Source organism: Xenopus laevis, chromosome 8L (assembly GCF_017654675.1).
Source record: "Xenopus laevis strain J_2021 chromosome 8L, Xenopus_laevis_v10.1, whole genome shotgun sequence".
Taxonomy (NCBI): Eukaryota; Metazoa; Chordata; class Amphibia; order Anura; family Pipidae; genus Xenopus; species Xenopus laevis.
In genome coordinates, this window is record NC_054385.1 from 87,210,826 (window position 1) to 87,231,798 (window position 20,973).

General features: G+C 39.1%; 1 protein-coding gene across 2 annotated transcripts; it reads right to left on the bottom strand.

Moving 5' to 3' along the window:
- Positions 1-1,145: 1,145 nt before the first annotated feature.
- On the bottom strand, positions 1,146-18,457 carry LOC108698773 (lysophosphatidylserine lipase ABHD12). Of its 2 annotated transcripts, none has more exons than XM_041573054.1 (13): positions 18,304-18,457; positions 13,489-13,616; positions 11,461-11,563; positions 10,848-10,967; positions 9,406-9,436; positions 8,830-8,875; positions 8,624-8,753; positions 5,780-5,817; positions 3,415-3,494; positions 2,922-3,004; positions 2,498-2,576; positions 1,843-1,964; positions 1,146-1,233 (listed from the first exon to the last, which is right to left on the bottom strand). In XM_041573054.1, exons 1-13 carry the CDS (start codon positions 18,414-18,416, stop codon positions 1,212-1,214), a joined length of 1,095 nt encoding a protein of 364 aa, XP_041428988.1. In that variant the 5' UTR covers positions 18,417-18,457; the 3' UTR covers positions 1,146-1,211. The 2 variants fall into 2 exon arrangements, with proteins under 2 accessions (XP_041428988.1, XP_018086037.1); XM_018230548.2 differs by lacking the exon at positions 18,304-18,457 and adding an exon at positions 15,883-16,254.
- Between the last annotated feature and the right edge of the window lie 2,516 nt (positions 18,458-20,973).

The following is a 20,973-nucleotide window of genomic DNA, read 5'->3' on the forward strand; positions in this document are numbered from 1 at the left end:
ATTTTTTTCTATGCACTGAGAGAATCTATGCAAACTGAGAAACCAATATCCACTTATAATAATATACAGAGCAGATCAGGAAATAAATGCACAGAATGTAACATCCTTAGCAATTAGGACATTTCTGGATGCAATACCCACAGTTCCACATTTGTATAAGCAAATAAACAAGTTTGTTTTCAGCTCTAGAGTCTTTCATTACATATTACCCAAGTTCATAGAGGAATTCCTATGTGGTTGCTGGTTAAGAGGTTCTGCCATAGCTGTTTCACAAGAAGCTTCACTGGAATCCAACCGCAACATTTTCTAGATATGCTTTTATTTAGAGGTAAAAACAGAGTCTGACAGCCCCCAAATAAAAATTTGCCCCATCTGGTGATGGTCTGCATCCTCAGCAGCACCCTGTTCTACACTTGTTTGTATTCTGCACTCCCCCATCAATAATGCAGTGCTGGCAGTTTTGTACTGCATGAGAGGCAGGCTAGGGAAGACACACAGGCACCAAATTTGTTTGGTAAGGATTAAAGATTAAAAATCTAGAGCCAAATGCAGCAATGCACTCGATGCAAGTACTTAGGGCACAATTTAAGCAATCTCCAGATGAGGACAGACAGGGCGTTTCAAAACGTGCATGAAATCACCTTTGGTGTAAGCAACAAAACACAAAAATAGAACTGTCATTTGGATTGACTGTATACTGCACAGAAATAAGGAAGGAAGCATTTTTTACATTATAATGCCATTCTAACGGCCTTCAATACAAAGGTATTTGTAGCTATTTTTGGGCACTTTTTTGCCGACGCGGTAATGGAACAACGTGCCATTACCCACCATCAAATTCCTAAAATTTGCTACACTCGGCTGTGGTAATAAACTGCATGGCCACAAACCTTTTTGCAGTTTATACTTTTATTAAACAAATCTTAACAGCATTAAGCCTGTAGCAGATCTGAACAAAATATATCTAAGCAAAACAGCATATTTGAGAAAAATGGTGCTGTTTTGCTCAGATATGCCATTTATATGTGGTCTTTAAAATTAACCCTCTCCAAGCCAGGGTCCTTTCATTTTCCATGCCATGTCAGGTTGTTTCCCAACATGTTGGTGCTCATGTCACCATTCTTATAATATAGTAGAAGACAATAAAAAGAACAATATTTTATTAGTGACATAAACAATACATTTGCAAAGACTTCAGTCCAGCTGTGCATTCATATGTCATTCAGGAAATCCCTGCAGAAGGAAAGAACAGTTACAGTGATTATAGGATACAAATAAAAGACAAATTTAGCTAAGTGTTTACATCCTGCATATCATCTCATGTTAATCACTGTATTACAATTATGATGTTATATAAAAGAAGTTTAAGGATTCCTTAGGGCTCTGTTTCTTAAGCATGGGTCTCCAGATGTTGCTGGACTACAACTCCTAGAATCCTTCACAAAAGGAGTGTGAAAGCTATCCATTCTCCACCGACTGGATAGTCCTTAATGAGGTGTACGTCACAGAGTAGCTTCTGTTGGTATAGTAGCAGCCATGGGCATAATTGCCCAGAAACGTGTATGTTTTGGCAGGGACTGGAAGCAATAAGTAAATGGTGCAGGCTGCACTATGGTGACAGTATGTCACATAAATTTAAAAAAAAAAAAAAACATCATGAAAATAAAAGGCACACAGGAATCGTATAGGTTTTCGATATGCTTTAATTTAGCTCTGCCTCCCAGTACCCATTTGATACTTACTGGGGGACAGTGATTGTGAGAATGTCTCATTAATCAAAACATTGGATCACTCAAAAAGGACTGTTTTTTTCTGTACAAGCAGAATGTCTTACAAACCTACCATATAATTTCTGGTAGTTTGGGATCTTTGTAAATATTCTCGTGTTCATAATCCAGATCTGCTCGGAATAAAACCAGCTTGACACCTCTGGAATTCTGTGATTTTAAGGCAATGTCATGAAGCTGTTGAATAATAAATTGAAAAGCGATTAATACCTATCGAAATGCAAAAAGTATATTCAGCATAAGCCCTCTCGTTTTTTTCCTCCAGTGACCTTCTATTTTCCTCAGATGAGGTCCTCCTCCACTTCAGCTGTGTTGAAGGGGGGCTAGACAGAGTACAGATGAGCACAGGGGGCTTCCCTTGGGGCCCTTAACTATTTGCTCTGCACTGCTGCAAGATAGCAGTGTACAGAACATGCATAAATGACACCCTGTCTTACAATGGAAGACAAGTTATGGAGCTGTATAGCGGATGACACACAGTGGTTCTCAACATACATACTAGTTGAATTAAAAAAAACAAAAAGACACCAGTCTGTGTATTATGTTTCTGTAGAAAAAATAATAATGTATAAATAACAAATTAACATGAAGCTTTTGCAACATTATGGTAACTGTAGTATGGACTTTATGTATTGGAAATTGGGGATGCTGTTTTTTTACATGAAGGGGTCTTGCTTAAACTTACATTTTAAAACCAAATGACACTATACCTTTTTGGCCATGAAAGACGGGACAACAGCATCATCTTCTGCGTGTAGAATTAAAATTGGTGCATTTAGCAACTTCACACTGCAATGGGAAAATACATTATTGGCTTTCTATGGAACAAACAAAATAGAGAGAATGCTTCTTGTGTCAATAGATTAAGCTTTTGCTGTTCTGCCTGGCCTCTGCTTAGGCTAAACAATGGGCACTCAAGTTACAAATGCAAAATATTAGCAGTGTAAAATCTACCAATATAATGGCATCTAACAATGTTAGTTTACTTAAAGGAGTATAGAGGGGAGCTTGAAAACATTACTTATGAATTAAAAAAAAATAATAAGCAATAGCAAAGTCTGTGCCAAAACATCAGATCCATTATTATTTTCAATATTCTTCTATACTCTTCTTCCACTAACAGCAAATACCTACTTTTCATCGTTGGGAAACACTATATTGTTCAGAGCAAATGTGTCTAGGAAGAAGTATTCAAATCCAGGGAAGCTGTGGTAGATCTAGCAAAATAAAATAGTGAGGGTTATTTTGATGTTTTGAACTGAGCTTTCGATTAAACTAGGGCAATGCTAGTTTTTAACTAGCCAAATAAACAAAACACAACACTTATTATCATAACCTGAACCACAAGAGCTACTTATGGCACCCTAATGCATACGTTTTCAGTCCAAGCTCCCCTTTCAGGTTCAAAGGGCCCCCTTATCTTACAACAAGGTTTTAAAATACTCCTGTTTCAATCATTCAGAAATCAATTCAAGTATTTACCTCAATCTCAGTCTAGGTATGTACCTTGGAGAGTAGCCATTCTTTGAAGTTCTACGCATTAGTGTAGATATATTTATTAGAGATCACAGATTTTAGTTTGGTTAAAAAAAAGCAGCAGAACCTAGAAGTGAGAGAAGCTACTTACTCTCCCAAAGGGATGATAAGCACCAGCTTCACGGATGTTGGTGTATGGTGATTCCAATATGACAACATCAACTGCACTTCCTGAAAGAATAACAGTATTAGCACAGTATCATAGACTTCTAGGAATGGTGTGTGTGTGTTTTAATACTACACGATAGTAAAATGTGTACAAATGTTTGTGTTAAAATCTAATCGTGGTTGCATTATTGTGTCAAGATAAATCACAAAAGTACCAAAAGCAGAATTAGTGCTTGCCACAATTGGACACCTGTTTGCCCATTTCTTCTAACAATTTTGCTTTTCTTTAACAGACATGTTGTTAACATCTATATTGTATTATTGTCATACTTATTTGTTGCTGTCATCTACCCCATATAACTACAGTTGGCTTGACAGGATCTGATGGATAATGCACATGTGGGAGGGCTGCTGGTTCTCTTTCCTCCAACTAACACCAGTAACATCCTGGAAGTATCCATCATAGTTAACAATTCCACTATCACCCCCTCTCCCCAGGCCAGAATGCCTTGGGGTTATCCTAGATTCTGCCCTGTCATTCACTCCTCATATCCAGTCACTTATTAAATCATGTCACTTCCACCTAAGGAACATATCCAAAATACGATCATTTATCACCCAAGATGCTGCCAAAATTCTTATTCACTCTCTCGTCATATCACGTCTAGACTACTGTAACTCTCTTTTAATTGGCCTTCCCCTCCAGAGACTGTCACCTCTCCAGTCCATAATGAACACTGCTGCGAGGCTCATTCACCTCAGCAACCGCTCCTCCTCTGCCACGCCATTCTGTCAATCTCAGCACTGGCTACCGCTACCTTTTCAGAATCAAATTCAAATTAATGACCCTGACATTCAAAGCACTTCATAACTCTGCCCCACCCTACATCTCTGAACTCATCTCTATATACTCACCCAACCACTTACTACACTCCTCTACTGACCTGCTACTCAACTCTTCTCTCATTACCAACTCACATGCTCGCATTCAAGACTTTGCAAGGGCTGCACCCCTCCTCTGGAACTCTCTCCCACGTCTGTCCGACTTTCTCCCAACTTTTCTGCTTTCAAGAAATCTCTTAAAATGCACTTCTTTCGAGAAGACTACCCTCACTCTGCTTAACTACCAAATGCAACACCGCATACAGTACCACATTTCTCACCCACTTAATTTGATCTTGCCCACTCCCACACCTTGTGTATTACTCCCTTCCCTTTTAGGGCCTTCATCACCTTTTGTACCGGTATTGATTGTGATGTATGTAACTCCATATGTTCTATGTATAGAATTCATGTGATTTAGTTGTATAATCACATTTACTTTTCAGTGCTATGCAATATGTTGGCGCTATATAAATACATGTAATTAATAATAATAATAATAATAATATTAGGATGGCACTTCTGTTTTAAGTATACACAGAAGCCATGAAGGACTGGTGACCTTGAAAGCTAAGCACAGATTGCTTTGTGTGTTTTTTTGCAATTAGTAAGTTCAGAACACAGGAAAAGCCAACTTACTTTAGCTTACAATATATTGCAAATCTAGTAAACAGTTAAAAAAAAAGATCAAATTCCATTGACAGTTTGTAAACCAAGAAAAAAAGAACCAAAGGGACTTATCCCCACACTACATGGGCCTGAAAAATTTTCAGGCCCATGTAGTGTGGGGATAAGTCCCTTTGGTTCTTTTTTTCTTGGTTTACACATTGTCAATTTAGTGGACACCCCAACATCTGAGGTCTGTTATCTCATTAAGCCTCATCTGAGTCTCTCTTTTTTTGCATATGTTTTCCATTGACAGTTATTACAGCTTTGTGACTTGCATGTTTCTGCATTCAAGAATGCCCCTATTATGGATTCTAAAGAGATATTCTTGTTAAAGCAGACAATGGCCCATTGCAGGGGGATGCAACAGAGATTTTGGGCACTCCACAACAGGTTATTTTCTTTATTTCATGCTCATTGGAACAATTTTACTAAGCATCAGATATTTTTAAGGATTTTATTAGGGATGAACCAAACCTTTTAAAGCAGGATTCGGCCAAATCTAAGTGCCTGGCTAAACCAAATCTGAATCCAAGAAATCATGTAACTTTTCGGCACACAAACAAGGAAGTCAAAAATTTTTTAACCTTCTCTTTTCCCCTCTAATTTGCACATGCAATTTAAGGTTTAGATTTGGTTCAATAATTGGCAGGATCCTAATATAGTGTATTTGATGCATACCACACAACTGAATGGTTGTGTTTTAGAGCCTTTAATAAACATGTTTAACTATTAAGATTTATTAAGATTTAGTACCTTATTGGATGAGTCACTATTTGCATTTGGTCATCTTTACTTACCCTTTTCCTGTAACTTTCTGGCTGCATTTGTAGCAACACTGTACATTAAAAAGAGAAATTGTATAATACATTACATATTCAGCATAAAAATGCTCCTATCATAGGTATTAGCTACAGACATATACATACTCTTGTGATGCTTAAGGGTTACAGCAGCTTTATCATACCACTTAGAATGTTTTAGTCATATTGTTCAAGTACAAACTCCAAAGGTTGAATTGTGCCTTTCACATGAATCAGTGTAGAGACCAATTCACATTGTTGAACTGCAAATCACCTTTTATTGGTGTATATCACACCATATTGAGTGTACAGAAGCCGGGGAGATGAACCAGTTATCAAACAGAACAACATTTTTTTTATTGAATTGTGCCTTTTTCAGTCTTAACTATGAAATTATGTAACTATCCTCTATTCTTTCTTACAATCAAAAAATAAAGGAAAATAAGGGAAGCTATTATATGATCATGATATGAGCAGTTACACACCAGGAGACCGTTTTTTTCAACCACTCCATCCAAAATGAGCATTTAGGGGTCACCCATTGCTGCTTTTCAATTGAAAGGTTTTATGAGTTAGGATGCCTGAATAATTCTTGCTGATGTGTGATAGACGGGCCAATAACCCAGCCCATGGCAGTTTTATTCCTCTAAACCTCGCTACCAGCATATAACAGTAATCACAAGAAGTTGTCCAAATTGCGTTTTAAGCTGATCCACTCACATCAGCTCAGTGGTGTAAGTGCACAGACAGACATGATGCTGGCCTTTGTTCATACACACAGAGCAGTTTTCTGTGCAGAAATGGAAATTTACTCTGTGTGTCTCTTTGACGCCGAGTCTATGTGCAGGTGGAGAACAGCCTTATGTGGCTTTAGCCTAATTAATGGGACCAGCCGAACCCTGGGAGCTTTGCGTGATAGTGGTAATATGTAAATATACAGGGCCACCATCAGAGGGCACAGGGGGTACCGTTCTACCGGGCCTGGGCCTAAAGGGGGGAGCTGTGCTGAACTTTTTGAATTTGTCTGGCCCCCCTTGATATTGCCGAAGTCATGTGCCGACCCACCGAAGTCCTGAACTGCAGAAGAGCTGAAGTCCCGAACCGCCAAAGAGCCAAAGTGCAGAAGACCTGAAGTTGAATTCTTGAAGCTGCGAAAAGACCCAAAGCCACAGAAGGAGCCAAAGCTGATGTCTGAGTGGTCTTTTTACTGTGGAGTGGGGTGGGTGGGGGCCAGGGGGCCCACAAAATGTTGTTCTACTGGGCCCTGTGATTTCTGATGGTGGTCCTGCCTGCCACTGCAATGAGCAGAGGGAGACATGACCAAGAATCGAAAGTGATTGAGGAACGCCAGAAGGTGAGACAGGCCTGATGCTGGTGAGCTGATATCCCAGGAGGGGGCAGTCAGTAAAGTTTAGTGAGAAGCTCAGAATATTCCAGAGTGTGAAATGCACCCTGTATAGTGAGAACCCGAGAGTTGGGAAAAGTCTTGAATGAGTGCTTTTAAAACGCTTACAAACTGTGTCCCTGTCACTTTATGCTGGGAAGAGTTTGCTGAAAGATGTGGCGTTCCTGCCTTTATGCTCCTGAATTAATGCTTACCTGGCTACCATAGTTTTCCCCCAAAATTATGTGTACAGACAGCCAGCTTGTCACAATAGATTAATATATATATATATATATATATATATATATATATATATATATATATATATATATATATATATATATATATATATATACAAAATATATTTTTTTTTTAATTTACAAACCCGGGTTTGTAAATTAAATTAAAAAAACCTTATTTTTGTTTGCACAAGACCTGTTGAGTGCTGTACTTCATGGGACTATTACATTATTTGGTAAAACATTTTTATTCAAATACTACTGTTATAATATATTTGACTGCAAGTGTCAGAGCATTAAATGCCCTTTTCTAGTGTTTTCTATGAAACTCGAGGCAGTTTCTGGCAAGTAGTGAGAACATGGCACTTGATCAATAAAGGTGAAAGCAGTGCAAAGAATAGCAAAGGAGAAAAAGGCACAGGGCGGGGAAAGAAAGATTTATAGCAGCTCTGTCGTTGTCAAGGTCAAGAATAGAGAACACTAAAGAGAACATACTAAAGCTGACCTGTGCTTTTTCTTGTTTAAAATTGTGCAAGGCTCTGTGCCAGAGATCTCAGAGAACAGCCTGTGAAGAACTGCTGTCACCCACCAACCACACTATACGTTTTTTTTTTTAAACAGGTACAGGGATCAGTGCAGTTATGGGAGTCCCCGTGGTGCAGTTTGGGAGGGGTGAGGGAAAACATTGTCAGGGGCTTAAATTCATAAGCAGACTTTTGTTCTCCTTTAATCAGCTTTATTCAGCTGGTTTGCAACCTTGTCAGACAAATATACTTCTTATTTGAAATTCTTAGGCGTAATAAATGTATATATTTGAAAGTTTCTTAGAATTAGATTTTCTTTCACTGTGCTAAAAACTGCTTTTGTGTAGAGGACCCCTTTGCTTTAAAGATAAAGTTTCTATAGGTGTGAAATTAGAGCAATTCGCCATATTTTAAAATAAATGGAAAATTACACACATACAATTACTTGAAGTTCAATTGATGTAACAACGAGCATGCAAAGAGAACCCTGCACTTGCTACCTGGGAATATAGGTGTTTTGTACAGAACCCTTATGTGCTACAGTACCTGTTTTAAAATAGTTAGAGAATCTGACTCAGATAATGAATTATGAGAATCAATAAAATGTAGTAAATCCATTCAGCATTATACACATTGCATAGCACACCAACATTAATATGTTAATGTTATATGTGAATTATTATCTAGAACTTACCCAGTACCTAGAGAATGTCCCCAGATACATACTGGTGTTCCTCTGGAGCGAGCTTTTACCCATTCATACAAATATACTGAATCCATGGTTATTCCTTCCTCAGTGGGTTCTCCAGTAGAATCAGCATATCCTTAGTAAAACAAGACAATCATTTGTGAAGGAAGTGAGATGTATGAGAAATAAATAGCTTTTAAAATATTAAATACCTCTGTAGTCAAGGGACAATACATGGAATCCAGCTGCACTTAGGACCTTTAGGGGGAATGGAAAGAAATTAGAGACTGATACAAAAAAAAAGCTGAATATATAAACTGTATCCCCAACACCCGCACAGGATGCCCCAGATATAATACCCAGTCGGGGACTGGCTGGCTGGAAAGATACCAATGTCAATCCAGTCAGACTTTCTTTACCAATAAAGGCAGACTGGAGGTGCTGAGGAAGTGCAGCCCATAGGAAGCCCTGCCAGAGAGTAAAGCTTGGGCTCATATGCTCTTCATCAGCCAGTGCACCATACATTGGCAGATATGTCTGTGGATTACATTTTCCAATGTGCCCAACTAAAAAACTATATATAGTCAGATATCCATGGAACATGGTCGGATTACAGCCAGAAAACTTCTATGCAACCTCTAGCACTATGTGAAAAAAGATAATAAATAACAGAAACAATGTCCCTTTACTGCACTATATCAAACCTTTATTTCATTGCTGTCAGCGTTTATAAAATAGGATGCCATGCTATTCCAAGTCAATAAATGGCAAGAGGATATAGTACTTACCTTTACCAGTTGCACTCGGTGATCCACTGCCCTAATGAAAATATAAAAATAACGTGAACTCCTCATTTTATAAAGGAAAAACAGGCACTCTCACATTATGTAACAAAATTATAACACAGCCTAACTTCCATTTTTTTTTATTGTTATCTGGAAACCAGTTATCCAGAAAGCTCAGAATTATGGGAAGGCCATCTTCAATAGACTATTTTATGCAAATAATCCAAAATTTTAAAATGATTTATTTTTTCTCTTTAATGCTAAAACAGTACTTTATCCAAGCTAAGATATAATTAATCCTTATTGGAGTCAAAATCAGCCTATTGGGCTTATTTAATGTTTAAATGATTTTCTAGTAGACTTAAGGTGTGGAGATCCAAATTACAGAAAGTTTGTTATCCGGAAAATCCCAGGTTCCAAGCATTCTGGATAACAGGAGGCATTCAGTGTTTCCGGAAACACATTTGCTGTTGTGTTTTTAGGTTACTTTTTTTTAGGCCTATTGTACATGAGTTGTATTCAGGGCCGCTCCGGCCATGAGGCAAGGTGAGAATCTTGCCTCAGGCGGCACGGAGCGGCCAGTTACCAGGGGCGGCAAAAAGCCGCCTCTGGTAACTTTAAGAGCCGAATTTCCGTTTTTTAAAACGGAAATTCGGCTCTTCTAGCGCAGCGAGCGCAATAGCGCTCACTGCACTAGCGATGCGGCCCCTCCTCCACCCGCTCCGACGCTGGTAGTTAGAAGAGCGGAGCAGGAGGAGGGGCGGCATTGGGGCTGCTGCCTCAGGCGGCAGCAGCCCCTGAAATGTGCCTGGTTGTATTCCCCAATTTTGATACATAACCAGCCATAAGTACACAATAGTGCTGGTTCATCCTGTCATTTAGTTTACTGAACTCTGCCTGTCACTTGCAATAACAGGCATGTAAAAATACACACAGGAGCACAAACGCACGTTTTCTGAATTCTGAAAATTCAGGGGTGTCTAAAACAAATTGGCACCCAGTAAACCTGACATTTTTTAAATTAAATTGCTGATATAACTTAAATGAATAGCAACATCAAAAAAGTGTTATATGAATGAATACATTATGTACTGTTGCCCTGTACTTCAGAAACACTACTATAGTTTATATAAATAAGTTGCTATGTTTCCATGGGGCAGCCATTTAAGCTCAATAAGTTAAAAAGGCACAGGTTACATAGCAGTTGACAGAAATCTCTGTAGAATACAATATATTTAATTCTTATACAGAAAGATCTACAGAACTATTTAATAAATAGCTTTCTCATATGAAAAAGAACATTTGTTGCCAAGAAATGCATAAATGCCAAGGATGTATATCAAGAAATTGTTGTTACTGGTCCTTTAAGGCAAAAAAAAGTTATAGTGCCAGTTTAAAAAGTCCTATTTGCCTTGCCCAGCCCTACGTCAGGACATTTTATTCACCTTGTTCCCCCATTTCCATGGAGATAAATGATTACTGGATTAACATCTGATAGTGCCTCTTCATACCAGACCTGGTCTTTGTACTTTGCCTCTTCCCACCTGCTGGCTGGAAGAGTATGCCTAAAGACAAATAACATATTTTAACATATTTTTTTGGTGTTACTGTTCCTTTAATAATAACACAAAGTCTGAAAATTCTCCACGTAGGATCTAGGCTACTTATAGAATTTTCCCTAGTGTGTATAATATTTATAGCGGTCTTAGATTGTAAACTGCACTGGGGTAGTGACTGATGTAAATAATATATAATCATTGCTAAATGCTGCAGAATAGGCCAGTGTTACATACATAAAGGATTATAATAGTAACAATATACAAATCTGTATAAGATGAAGGATAATAAAATAAAATATGTATCATTATCTATGTAGGGTTTCTGCTGGGTACTTAGATTTCCTTTCATTCGATTGCAAGTTCCACTGTGGGTCTAATGTATGTAATGATAACTCTCTATAACGAGATGCATTACGTCAGTACTATCGTAATAATAAATCTTAGTATGACCTCATGACATTCAGCTGTCAGTGTGGTGCCCATGCTTGTTCTTACTCACCAAACACCAACAGTAATTCCATCTTCAGTTGTGAGGTAGAAGTTTGTAGTGTGGTTCAGTATTACTTTTGGGTTGCTGAGATCCACAGAAAATGGAACTTTTACTGAAAACACAATGAAAACCTAAGTTTGACTGTTATACAGAAACTTCAATGTCATGCAGAGAGTCAAATTCTACTTACACATTAATCTTGTGAGCATGGGTGGCAATGCACATCATTCACACTGTAGATAATTAATACACAAAGGAGGTTGTGGGAACAATGCAAGGTTAAAAAAAGTATAAATGAAGTCCAAAGGCGACTGATCTTGGCAAATTTACTACAAACCAGAGGGATTCATCAAGCTTGGCAATTTTATAATCATAACCTTGTAATCAAAAATCTCTATTGAAAATGCAAGCACTTGCACAGACTAAATTACAAATAAAACAGAACCATGGATTAGCTAGTCCCTTCTTTCATACCAGCCTTACTGGTTAACAGTAAGGCTGCAGCAACCCTAAATGCAATTCTAAATGAGAATTCAACCCTTTAGCAAAAAAAACCCTATCCCTCCTCCCCCCAGTCTATCTGCGCCAAAATGGACGGAAATTGCTGAAGCGCCGGAAGACACGAAGACCCGAAAGATGGTTGTGGTAAATTCTGATGCCTGAATCTGTGCCAAGGGGTAAGTAAAAAGGTAGGGGCATTTCCCCGGGGGTCTACGTGGGGTGGAGGGTAGAGGTTTTTTGCTAAAGGGTTGAATTCTCCTTTAATCATTTAGAATTCCTTCCTCCTCCCCCTCAGGAATTTGCTTTGGCTGTTGGCTAATGAGCATGCTGAGTTCTTCTCAGCTCAGATTACTAAACACACCCTCCAGTCTAACAGCCAACGAAGAGATAGCATTGCTGGTTCCCATAGAAACTCTAGCTGTCTGATCCTATTTTTTTTCCTAACCACCTCTCCTGAGCTCAGCTTAACCATTACAGTGCTCAACCCCAGCCAGCGCCGGGCCAACCCGGGCAGGCGCCCTAGGCTGCCTGGCCGGACAGAGCGCTCCACAGACGCGCATGCGCAGAAATACCAAATGTGCGCATGCGCAGAAATACCGGATGCTCGCATGCGAGAAAAAAATTAATTCGCGCATGCGCGAAAAGCCAACGCAGTGCACACGCCGGATTCATCTGCAAGCAGGGATCGGACTAGGGGTAGGAGAAGCAGAGAAGGTGCGTGCCTGGCGCCCCCCCCCCCAACTTTGCACCCTAGGCACGTACCTGCTCTGCCTACCCCTAGTTCCGGCCCTGACCCCAGCAGAACTTTTTATCAAAGTATGTTGTGCTTGTGTAAACCTGCATTCTGCATTGCACGATCTTTACAGCAAACATGATCTGTTTGCAGATGTCATTGTTACTGATGATGTGTCAAAAGCAAAATAACCGCTGGGTGAAAGCTGCTATTTGTATTAGGAATATGCGATGGCGCTGGCAAATGGAGGGGGTATATGCAGTCCAAATGATGTGCCCAACTTATAAACATGGTAGGAAAATGTAGGTTTAACGGGTCCTTTAAAGCAAAGGCCCAATGTATATATTTTTATGAACATCAGCAATATGCAGCTTAAGTGGCCACCTTCTCCTATACCATACTAAATTTCATAACCAGCAATATCAACATTTATGTAATTAAATGTTTACTTATTCTCACTCAATCTACTCATAAAGAGTTTATCTTTTCATTCACTATAGCTTATACTCTTATTCCTGCACACCCTGGGCTATAAGAAGTAGACAAGAAAGAATAGAGAAATACTGACAATAAGTGTAGGGGGGGGGAGTGGGTAGTAGGAACTTAAGCTGCACATGGTTAATGTTTATAAAAAGGAATACAGTGGCCCTTTGCCTTATTAAAATAAAGGTAGCTTCAATAAAAAAATCATGCATTAAAGCATTTTTACAATATGCTAATTTTTACCACATTTAAATTTGTAGCATTTGTATGCATCATTAATGTTGAAAGCAATATATTATGCATGTAAAAGCAGTACTTACATATATTTAAATAAACTACCTTGGCCAGCAAAGCAGGGAAAAGTCGAATGATGAATGGTACACTTATGTAGATGCAAAGTAGGGCAAGAGCACTTGTTTTCAGGTACAAGGCTAAGCGTGAAGAAGGCCTGCAAGAAAATAACAAATTATTGCACATCTATTGTTTGGCAAAAACCACGAAAGTAATCCAGTTCCGACATTGGAAAAGGTTCAATGCAGAAGCTGCTCATACCTCACCATAGCTACAGTGAAGAATGACGGCGGAATCTTGTAAAAGGACCAGTAACAACACAATTATTTTATTCATGCATTCCTACTTGGTGCGTTTGTATTAATAAGCATACCGTACTGTTTCCTCTCTCTATTCCATTGCTTTAGCAATACTTTCATTTTCAATATGTGCCAACTACTCTAGGACACACTTACTGTAGGTGCATATTTATCAAGGGTCGAATTTCGAATTGAAAAAACCTTCAAAATTCGGATTTGAAAAGACCAAACAAAGTTTTTTTTTGGTCGAATAGGTCCAGTTTCGATTGAATAGGTCCGTATTCGGCCGAATTTGAATCTTACGAATCGAAGGAATAGCGCATTGGATCGAATTAGATTCAAAGTTTTTCCCAAAAAAAACTTTGATTTTTCAAAGTCCACCAACTGACTCCAAATAGGTTCTAGGAGGTCCCCCATAGGCGAAAACAGCAATTTGGCAGGTTTTATATGGTGAATTTTCAATGTGTTTTCAAATTTGAATCGAATTTGGACTATTCCCTAGTCGAAGTACACAAAAAATAGCTCGAAATTCTATTTTTTTTTTTCCATTCGAAAATTCACCTTGACCTTTGATAAATCTGCACATAAAATCAGGTTACTAGGTGCTGACAAAACTCTGAATGCTTGTTCTGACTTCAAACTGGAAGGCTAAATATGCCTTGAGAACTGTATATGGCAAGGTTGCCCAACCGTTACCCTTGAGTGAAATTCAGATAAAAATCATGAAAAATGTTCCTGGGTGGTGCAAAAACAGGGTTGTGATTGGCCATTTGGTAGCCAGTTATGTTTCAGTGTGTATTTTTGTGGAAGGAAAAAGTGATACATGACTTTTATATGTTAAAGGGGACCTGTCACCCAAAATAAATATTCAAAATCCTATTTTATCACATTAGTCAAGCAAAATGAACTTTAATTACACTGTATAACTTATTTGAATCTTGTTTCATTCACTCTGGGAATTCATAATTATAGCAAGCAGGCAGGAGCCATTTTGTGGACACTGTTATAAGGCAAGCCTTCCATCATCTCAGAATCTTGTTTGTGCACCAAAACACAATAAAAACCCGATATCCATCCCCATGCACTGGCTACACAATAAATGGGAGAGAATGGGAGAATGTGGGGAGAGCAGTGACATCTAGGAAGTGCTGAATGGAAAGTGAAATTGTCTGTCCCTGCTCTATGCATATAGGAGGGGCAGACAATATTTGATTGACAGCTGAGGTGTGTAAATGAGCTTACAACAGCTATGAATGCTTTAATAAAAAATAAAAATTGGATTTTGTGTTTAATTTGAAAAGGACTTTTATTATACAGCTTTTAGTGTCTGGGTGACAGGTCCCCTGTCAGGCAGGTCTTGGTGGTTGAATTTTTCAGGATTTAATAAACCATTCCTCTGTACTGTGTGTTTGCTGGAAATGTAAGGGTAAGGGTAAGGCCAGACGAAGAGATTCTGGGAGGTTTTGTCGCCTGGCGACTAATCGCCACGTCTTTTTCGCGACTATCTCCCCGAAATGCCTCAGCGTTTTTTCCCCGTAGGCTACAGCGCAAAATCGCCTGCACTAATGCACACGCGGCGATGTGTTTTCAATAGTCGCCCAAAGTGAGGCAACTTTGAGCGACTATTGAAAACGCATTGCCGCGTGTGCATTAGCGCAGGCGATTTTGTGCTGTAGCCTATGGGGAAAAAACGCTGAGGCAGTTCGGGGAGATAGTCGCGTAAAATACGTGGCGATTAGTCGCCAGGCGACAAAACCTCCACGAATCTCCTCGTCTATATGTGTCATGGCCAAGTGCTGTGGTTTGCAGACATGAACAGTAACGGCTGCCAGTTCAGTCTATCACACTTATCCTTCAATAAAGGTATTCCAGCCTACAACCTGAGCCATCATTAGAAGCCGCAAAAAAATCCAAGGATGGATTGCTAAAAATGGGCACTACAGTGTTAGGTAAACCCATGTAGACTGGTCCAAGAATGGAGGAGGGGTGGGCTTGATCAAGAGAAGTGAAAAAAAACACTGGAATGGATTAACTTTTACAAAGTTTCAATTTGGGCGTCTATTGCTAGCTGTTTATCTATTCTAGCCACTGCACTAGGGGCCCTCATTCTTTCAGCATACTTACCCAAACGAGCCTGTGCTTCTGCTTTCACCCCCGCCACCTTCGGGAATGTAGGAAAGCCCTGCTTGCTTCCGCCGTAGCCGAACATCACCCTCCCCAAACGCGAACATAGGCCTTTGCGAGGTTGACAGCTGAGGCATCACTAAACCGAAACCCTTGCTACATGTCGCCCCGTACCGCCTACCTTAGAGAGTCGCTGTTATATTTGTAACAACACACAACTCTCCCTATGAGAGGAAGGGAAGATCATGTGACCTTACATGAGTGTAACTCGGCGCATGTTTCTAGTATGGGAGCGGCAAGGAATATATATGTGGGAATATCATTACAGATATCTGCTTGTTCTCTCACAAGTAACAGTCCTTCCCAAAACAGGAAGTTGCGGGGGATGAGAGAAATGGGATCGGGAAGTTTATGTTCCTAATGCTGTTACTGAGGGTAGGAGTGGCTACAAATAAAAGTTCAAAGGCAATAATGTATAACAGAAGCCTACAACACTATTCTTTATGGATGTCCAACTGTTTTTCTTTTCAAAACTTTTTTACTGATCATCAATACAATGTATATTTGCAACATGGTACAATAATTGTTTTTCCTTATTTTTTAGATACATAATAAATAGTAGCAAAAACAATAAATATGTAGCCTAAGGGTAAGGTCACACTGGGAGATTGGGGTAGGTTTAGTCACCGGGCGACTAATCACCTGCTTTCCCATGCCCTCCGCCTGATAGAATGAAAATTCGCCAGCGGCATGGCACTCACGGTGCTTTGTTTTCCGAAGCCGCGAGTGCCAGGACACTGACGATTTTTCGTTTTAGCACGCGGAAGGCAGGGGAAAGCAGTTCGGGGAGATTAGTCGCCCCAAAGAAGAGGCGATTAGTCGCCTGTCGACTAAATCTCCCCGAATCTCTCAGAGTGACCTTACACTTACACAGGGCTGGATTTACATAGTGAGCTCCCCTAGGCCTGCTGTTGTCGGCCCTGTCCCCTCCCCTTTATTCACACACATTTTTGGAGCTATTGGGATTGGTGCATGGGAAATTTAAAAAAACTGTAGTATTTCCTGCTCATGCCCAGTGTTTCTGAACCAATGTTGGTGTGTCTGGGCATACCACCCCTAAAATCCTGCCGCCTACACTTACTGAGCATTTGGGTTTTTTTTGATGGGGTCAGTGACCCCCATTTGAAAGCCGGAAAGGGTCAGAGCACAAAGGTAAATCATTCAAAAACTATAAAAAAAGGTCAAAATGAAGGCCAAATGAAAAGTTGCTTAGAATAAGCCATTCATACTAAAAGTTAACTTAAAGGTGAACCACTCCTTTAAAGGAAACATCTGCCTAAGACGAGAGCAAGACAATAATTCAAATAAGCAACAAGTGAGGCTATATTGTTGTATAGTATGAAACTAACTAATTGTCATCTGATAACTATTGAGAACACCAATGTGTGATTTCAGTAAAATAGATGAATGTCTACCATTAATTGTGTGATACTGTTATTGATAGGGGCAGATTTATTAAGGTTTGAGTTTTCGAGTTTTAAGTTTCGAGTTCATTCGAGGTATAAAAAAAACTCTTAACACTCGACCTGTGATAAATCAGCCCCATGATCTGCGACATTCATGTAGCAACAATCATTTTGCTGTGGATGTTATAGCTAAACAGTATATTTAGACAAGCAGAGTGTAGCTAAGTGGTATATGAAGACCATTTACTATTGGGCTTTTATTGAACATGAATTATATATATATATAGATATATAGATATATATATATTTAATTTTTGTTCGGCAGTGCATGTTGCTCTCTGGTTACTAGACCAAGGGTCACTTCATAAGCATTGGTTTAGATCCTAGAATTACAGATAAACGGCAAACGGACCAAGCTGAAAGTTAATTCAATATAAAATAACTTTCAGTCAGTCTGGTTTCCATGTTTATGTAATCTGGCAACCAGACTGTTCTTAAAAAATACAGTTGGGGTGAAAGCAGAATGGTTATACAATTAAAAAAATGAAAATCTATCTTTAGTTTTTTTAGCTTTTAGATTACAGCAGCAACATAGTAAAATATAATGTATATGGCAAACTTACTTTTGGATTGCTACTGAAATGGTAGATGTTTGTACAGGAAGTTGGAGAGAATATATAGACGCTGCCCTGAAATAAGACCAGTTTATCTATGGGTCTCTTACCTCTAAACCTTTTTTGATGGTAGTAGTACAGTTTAAATGTGAGTTTATTAGGAAACGTCTTTCTAATATGGGTTCTTTCACAGTACATTCACAGAGAACTCACTTTATTCAAATCTGTCTCAAGCTGAAGGCTGCAATTAGAACAAAGTCCATATGTGCAGTACAGGTTTTCACCCAGTTAATGATTTTCAGGCATTTGGAGTTATGCTGTATCAATGCTGCAGCACTCACCTTTTTTTCTTTTTGTAAATCAAGGAATGTGGGGTAAAAGATCCTGATTGTCGACCCCTTCCTTCTGGTGCTTGTCCTGAGACCTTTTTCTGGGATGCATCATGCCGTTTCATTCTGGCTCCTTCTACCTCTGACTTAAATGGACAACTGAAGAATTACACACTGGGTCACGCGAGAATAAATATAGTTGCTTCCTCTAAATGTATTGCTTCATAAGCAGAGTATAATCTAGCACAGCTAATAGCCACACCTATGTCCTTGTGACTATAAAATTTAACCTAAAGACTGATAAAGTTATATTCTGCACAAACATAATGAAATCATTTCTAAAACAATGTTTCTGATCTTAAAATTCTATTTGTATACCGTATTTTTGATTTGTCAGTAGGATATTTCTTTTTTTTGGCCATTAAAACTGACATATTCTTCCACTGTCATCTCAGAAAACCTATTTTCTACACACCTTCTTTGCATGGGGGAAATTATTGTCCTGAAACAGGAAGGAGGATCCCACAAACTCTCGTCACAAAGTAGAAAGCGTGGAATTAATAAAAAATGTCATTGCTCACTGTAAGGTTACTTTCAATGGAACCATGAGCCCTAACCCACCAAACCATGAAAAATAGCCCTAGGCCATTATTTCTCCTCCATCCAACTGTACCTTCTGCATTGGAAAAAATACCTAGCTTCTGACATCATTTTCCTTTCAATCTGTGAAGTAAGGTATATCTTTCCAAAAAAAATATTCTGGAATTTCAAATAGAATTGTTTTTTTTTTTTTTTACAAAGACATGCCTTACTCCACAGACTGAAAGGAAATCATGATAGTCTATCTCTATAGAAACCATTTTCCCACCCCTTACATAGTCATGCAACCCCTCCTTCACATTTACCATTGTAAAGTGATGAGTTCTGGGAATCCCCCTGCTTTCCAGAGAATATGTGCCTAGGGTATATGCCTGTCTGGTTTTCACCCAGACAGAGCGGTTTTCTATGCCTGTCCAGATTTCCAAATTAGAAAACACAGATACAATGAAAGCTTAGTTTCATACACTGATTTTAAGTTTCCCCTATTTTACACTGGTTTTTGTGGCCCCGTCAATATATATTGCATTTCCCTGATTTTCCATTTTCCTGGATTTTATAACATTTTATAAGTCTAGTGATGGGCGAATTTGCGCCGTTTCGCGAAATTCATGAAACTGTGAAAAATTCGCGAAACGGCTCAGACGTCTCGTTTTTTGACGCCGGCGCCCGTTTTTGATGCCGGCGCCCGTTTTTTTTTACGCCGGCACTCGTTTTATCGGGCAAATTTTCGCGGGCGTTTCGTGAATTTAATCGCCGCAAATTCACGCCTGGCGAATAAATTCGCCCATCACTATTTATAAAAAATGTTCTGGTCCCTGGAAAATGTAAAATGGGGGTTCTACTGTATTAACATAATTTGCAGGATTATATAACACAGTAGTGTGTCCCTTTTATTTGCATTTTAGTATGTTGTAGCCATCTTAACTGTGGCTTTTAGTGTAGTGATACTGGATCCGTCACTGGCTCAGTGTAAGGAAAATAAATGATTCACAGAGCAGAAGATAGAGAGGACAGAGCAACACCTTAAAGGGATACGGTCATGGGAAAAAAACATTTTTCAAAATGAATCAGTTAATAGTGCTACTCCAGCAGAATTCTGCACTGAAATCCATTTCTCAAACGAGCAAACAGATTTTTTTATATTCAATTTTGAAATCTGACATGGGGCTAGACATATTGTCAATTTCCCAGCTGCCCTAAATCATGTGACTTGTGCTCTGAAAAACTTCAATCACTCTTTACTGCTGTACTGCAAGTTGGAGTGATATCACCCCCTCCATTTCCCCCTCAGCAGCCAAACAAAGAACAATGGGAAGGTAACCAGATAGCAGCTCCCTAACACAAGATAACAGCTGCCTGGTAGATCTAAGAACAACACTCAATAGTAAAAACCCATGTCCCACTGAGACACATTCAGTTATATTGAGAAGGAAAAACAGCAGTCTGCCAGAAAGCATTTCTCTCCTAAAGTGAAGGCACAAGTCACATGACCAGGGGCAGCTGGGAAATTGACAATATGTCTAGCCCCATGTCAGATTTCAAAATTGAATATAAAAAAATCTGTTCTTTTTTGAGAAATGGATTTCAGTGCAGAAGTCTGCTGGAGTAGGACTATTAACTGATGCGTTTTGAAAAAAACATGTTTTCTGATGACAGTATCCCTTTAAGATTGGTGGCACACGTAGCTGTTCTAGGATATTAGTCGCCCAGTGACAAATCTCCTCTTCTTCAGGCGATTAATCAACGTCTTCTGAAAAACGAAGTGATCTGAGTGCCATCCCGCCGGTGATTTATATTCTAGCTGGCAGGGAAGGCATTTTGGGGAGATTAATCACTGGGCGACTAATCTCCCCGAATAGCTACGTGTGCCAACACCCTAAAGATGGCGTTTAGATCTTTTAGAAATTCAACAAGTGTGACACTGTTTAATGCTTGATTTTCACCATATATACAGTCATATGAAAAAGTTTGGGAACCCCTCTCAGCCTGCATAATAATTTACTACACTTTCCACAAAAAAGATAACATTTCCCAGGAACATCTGAGTACTGGGTGTTTTCTGAACAAAGATTTTTAGTGAAG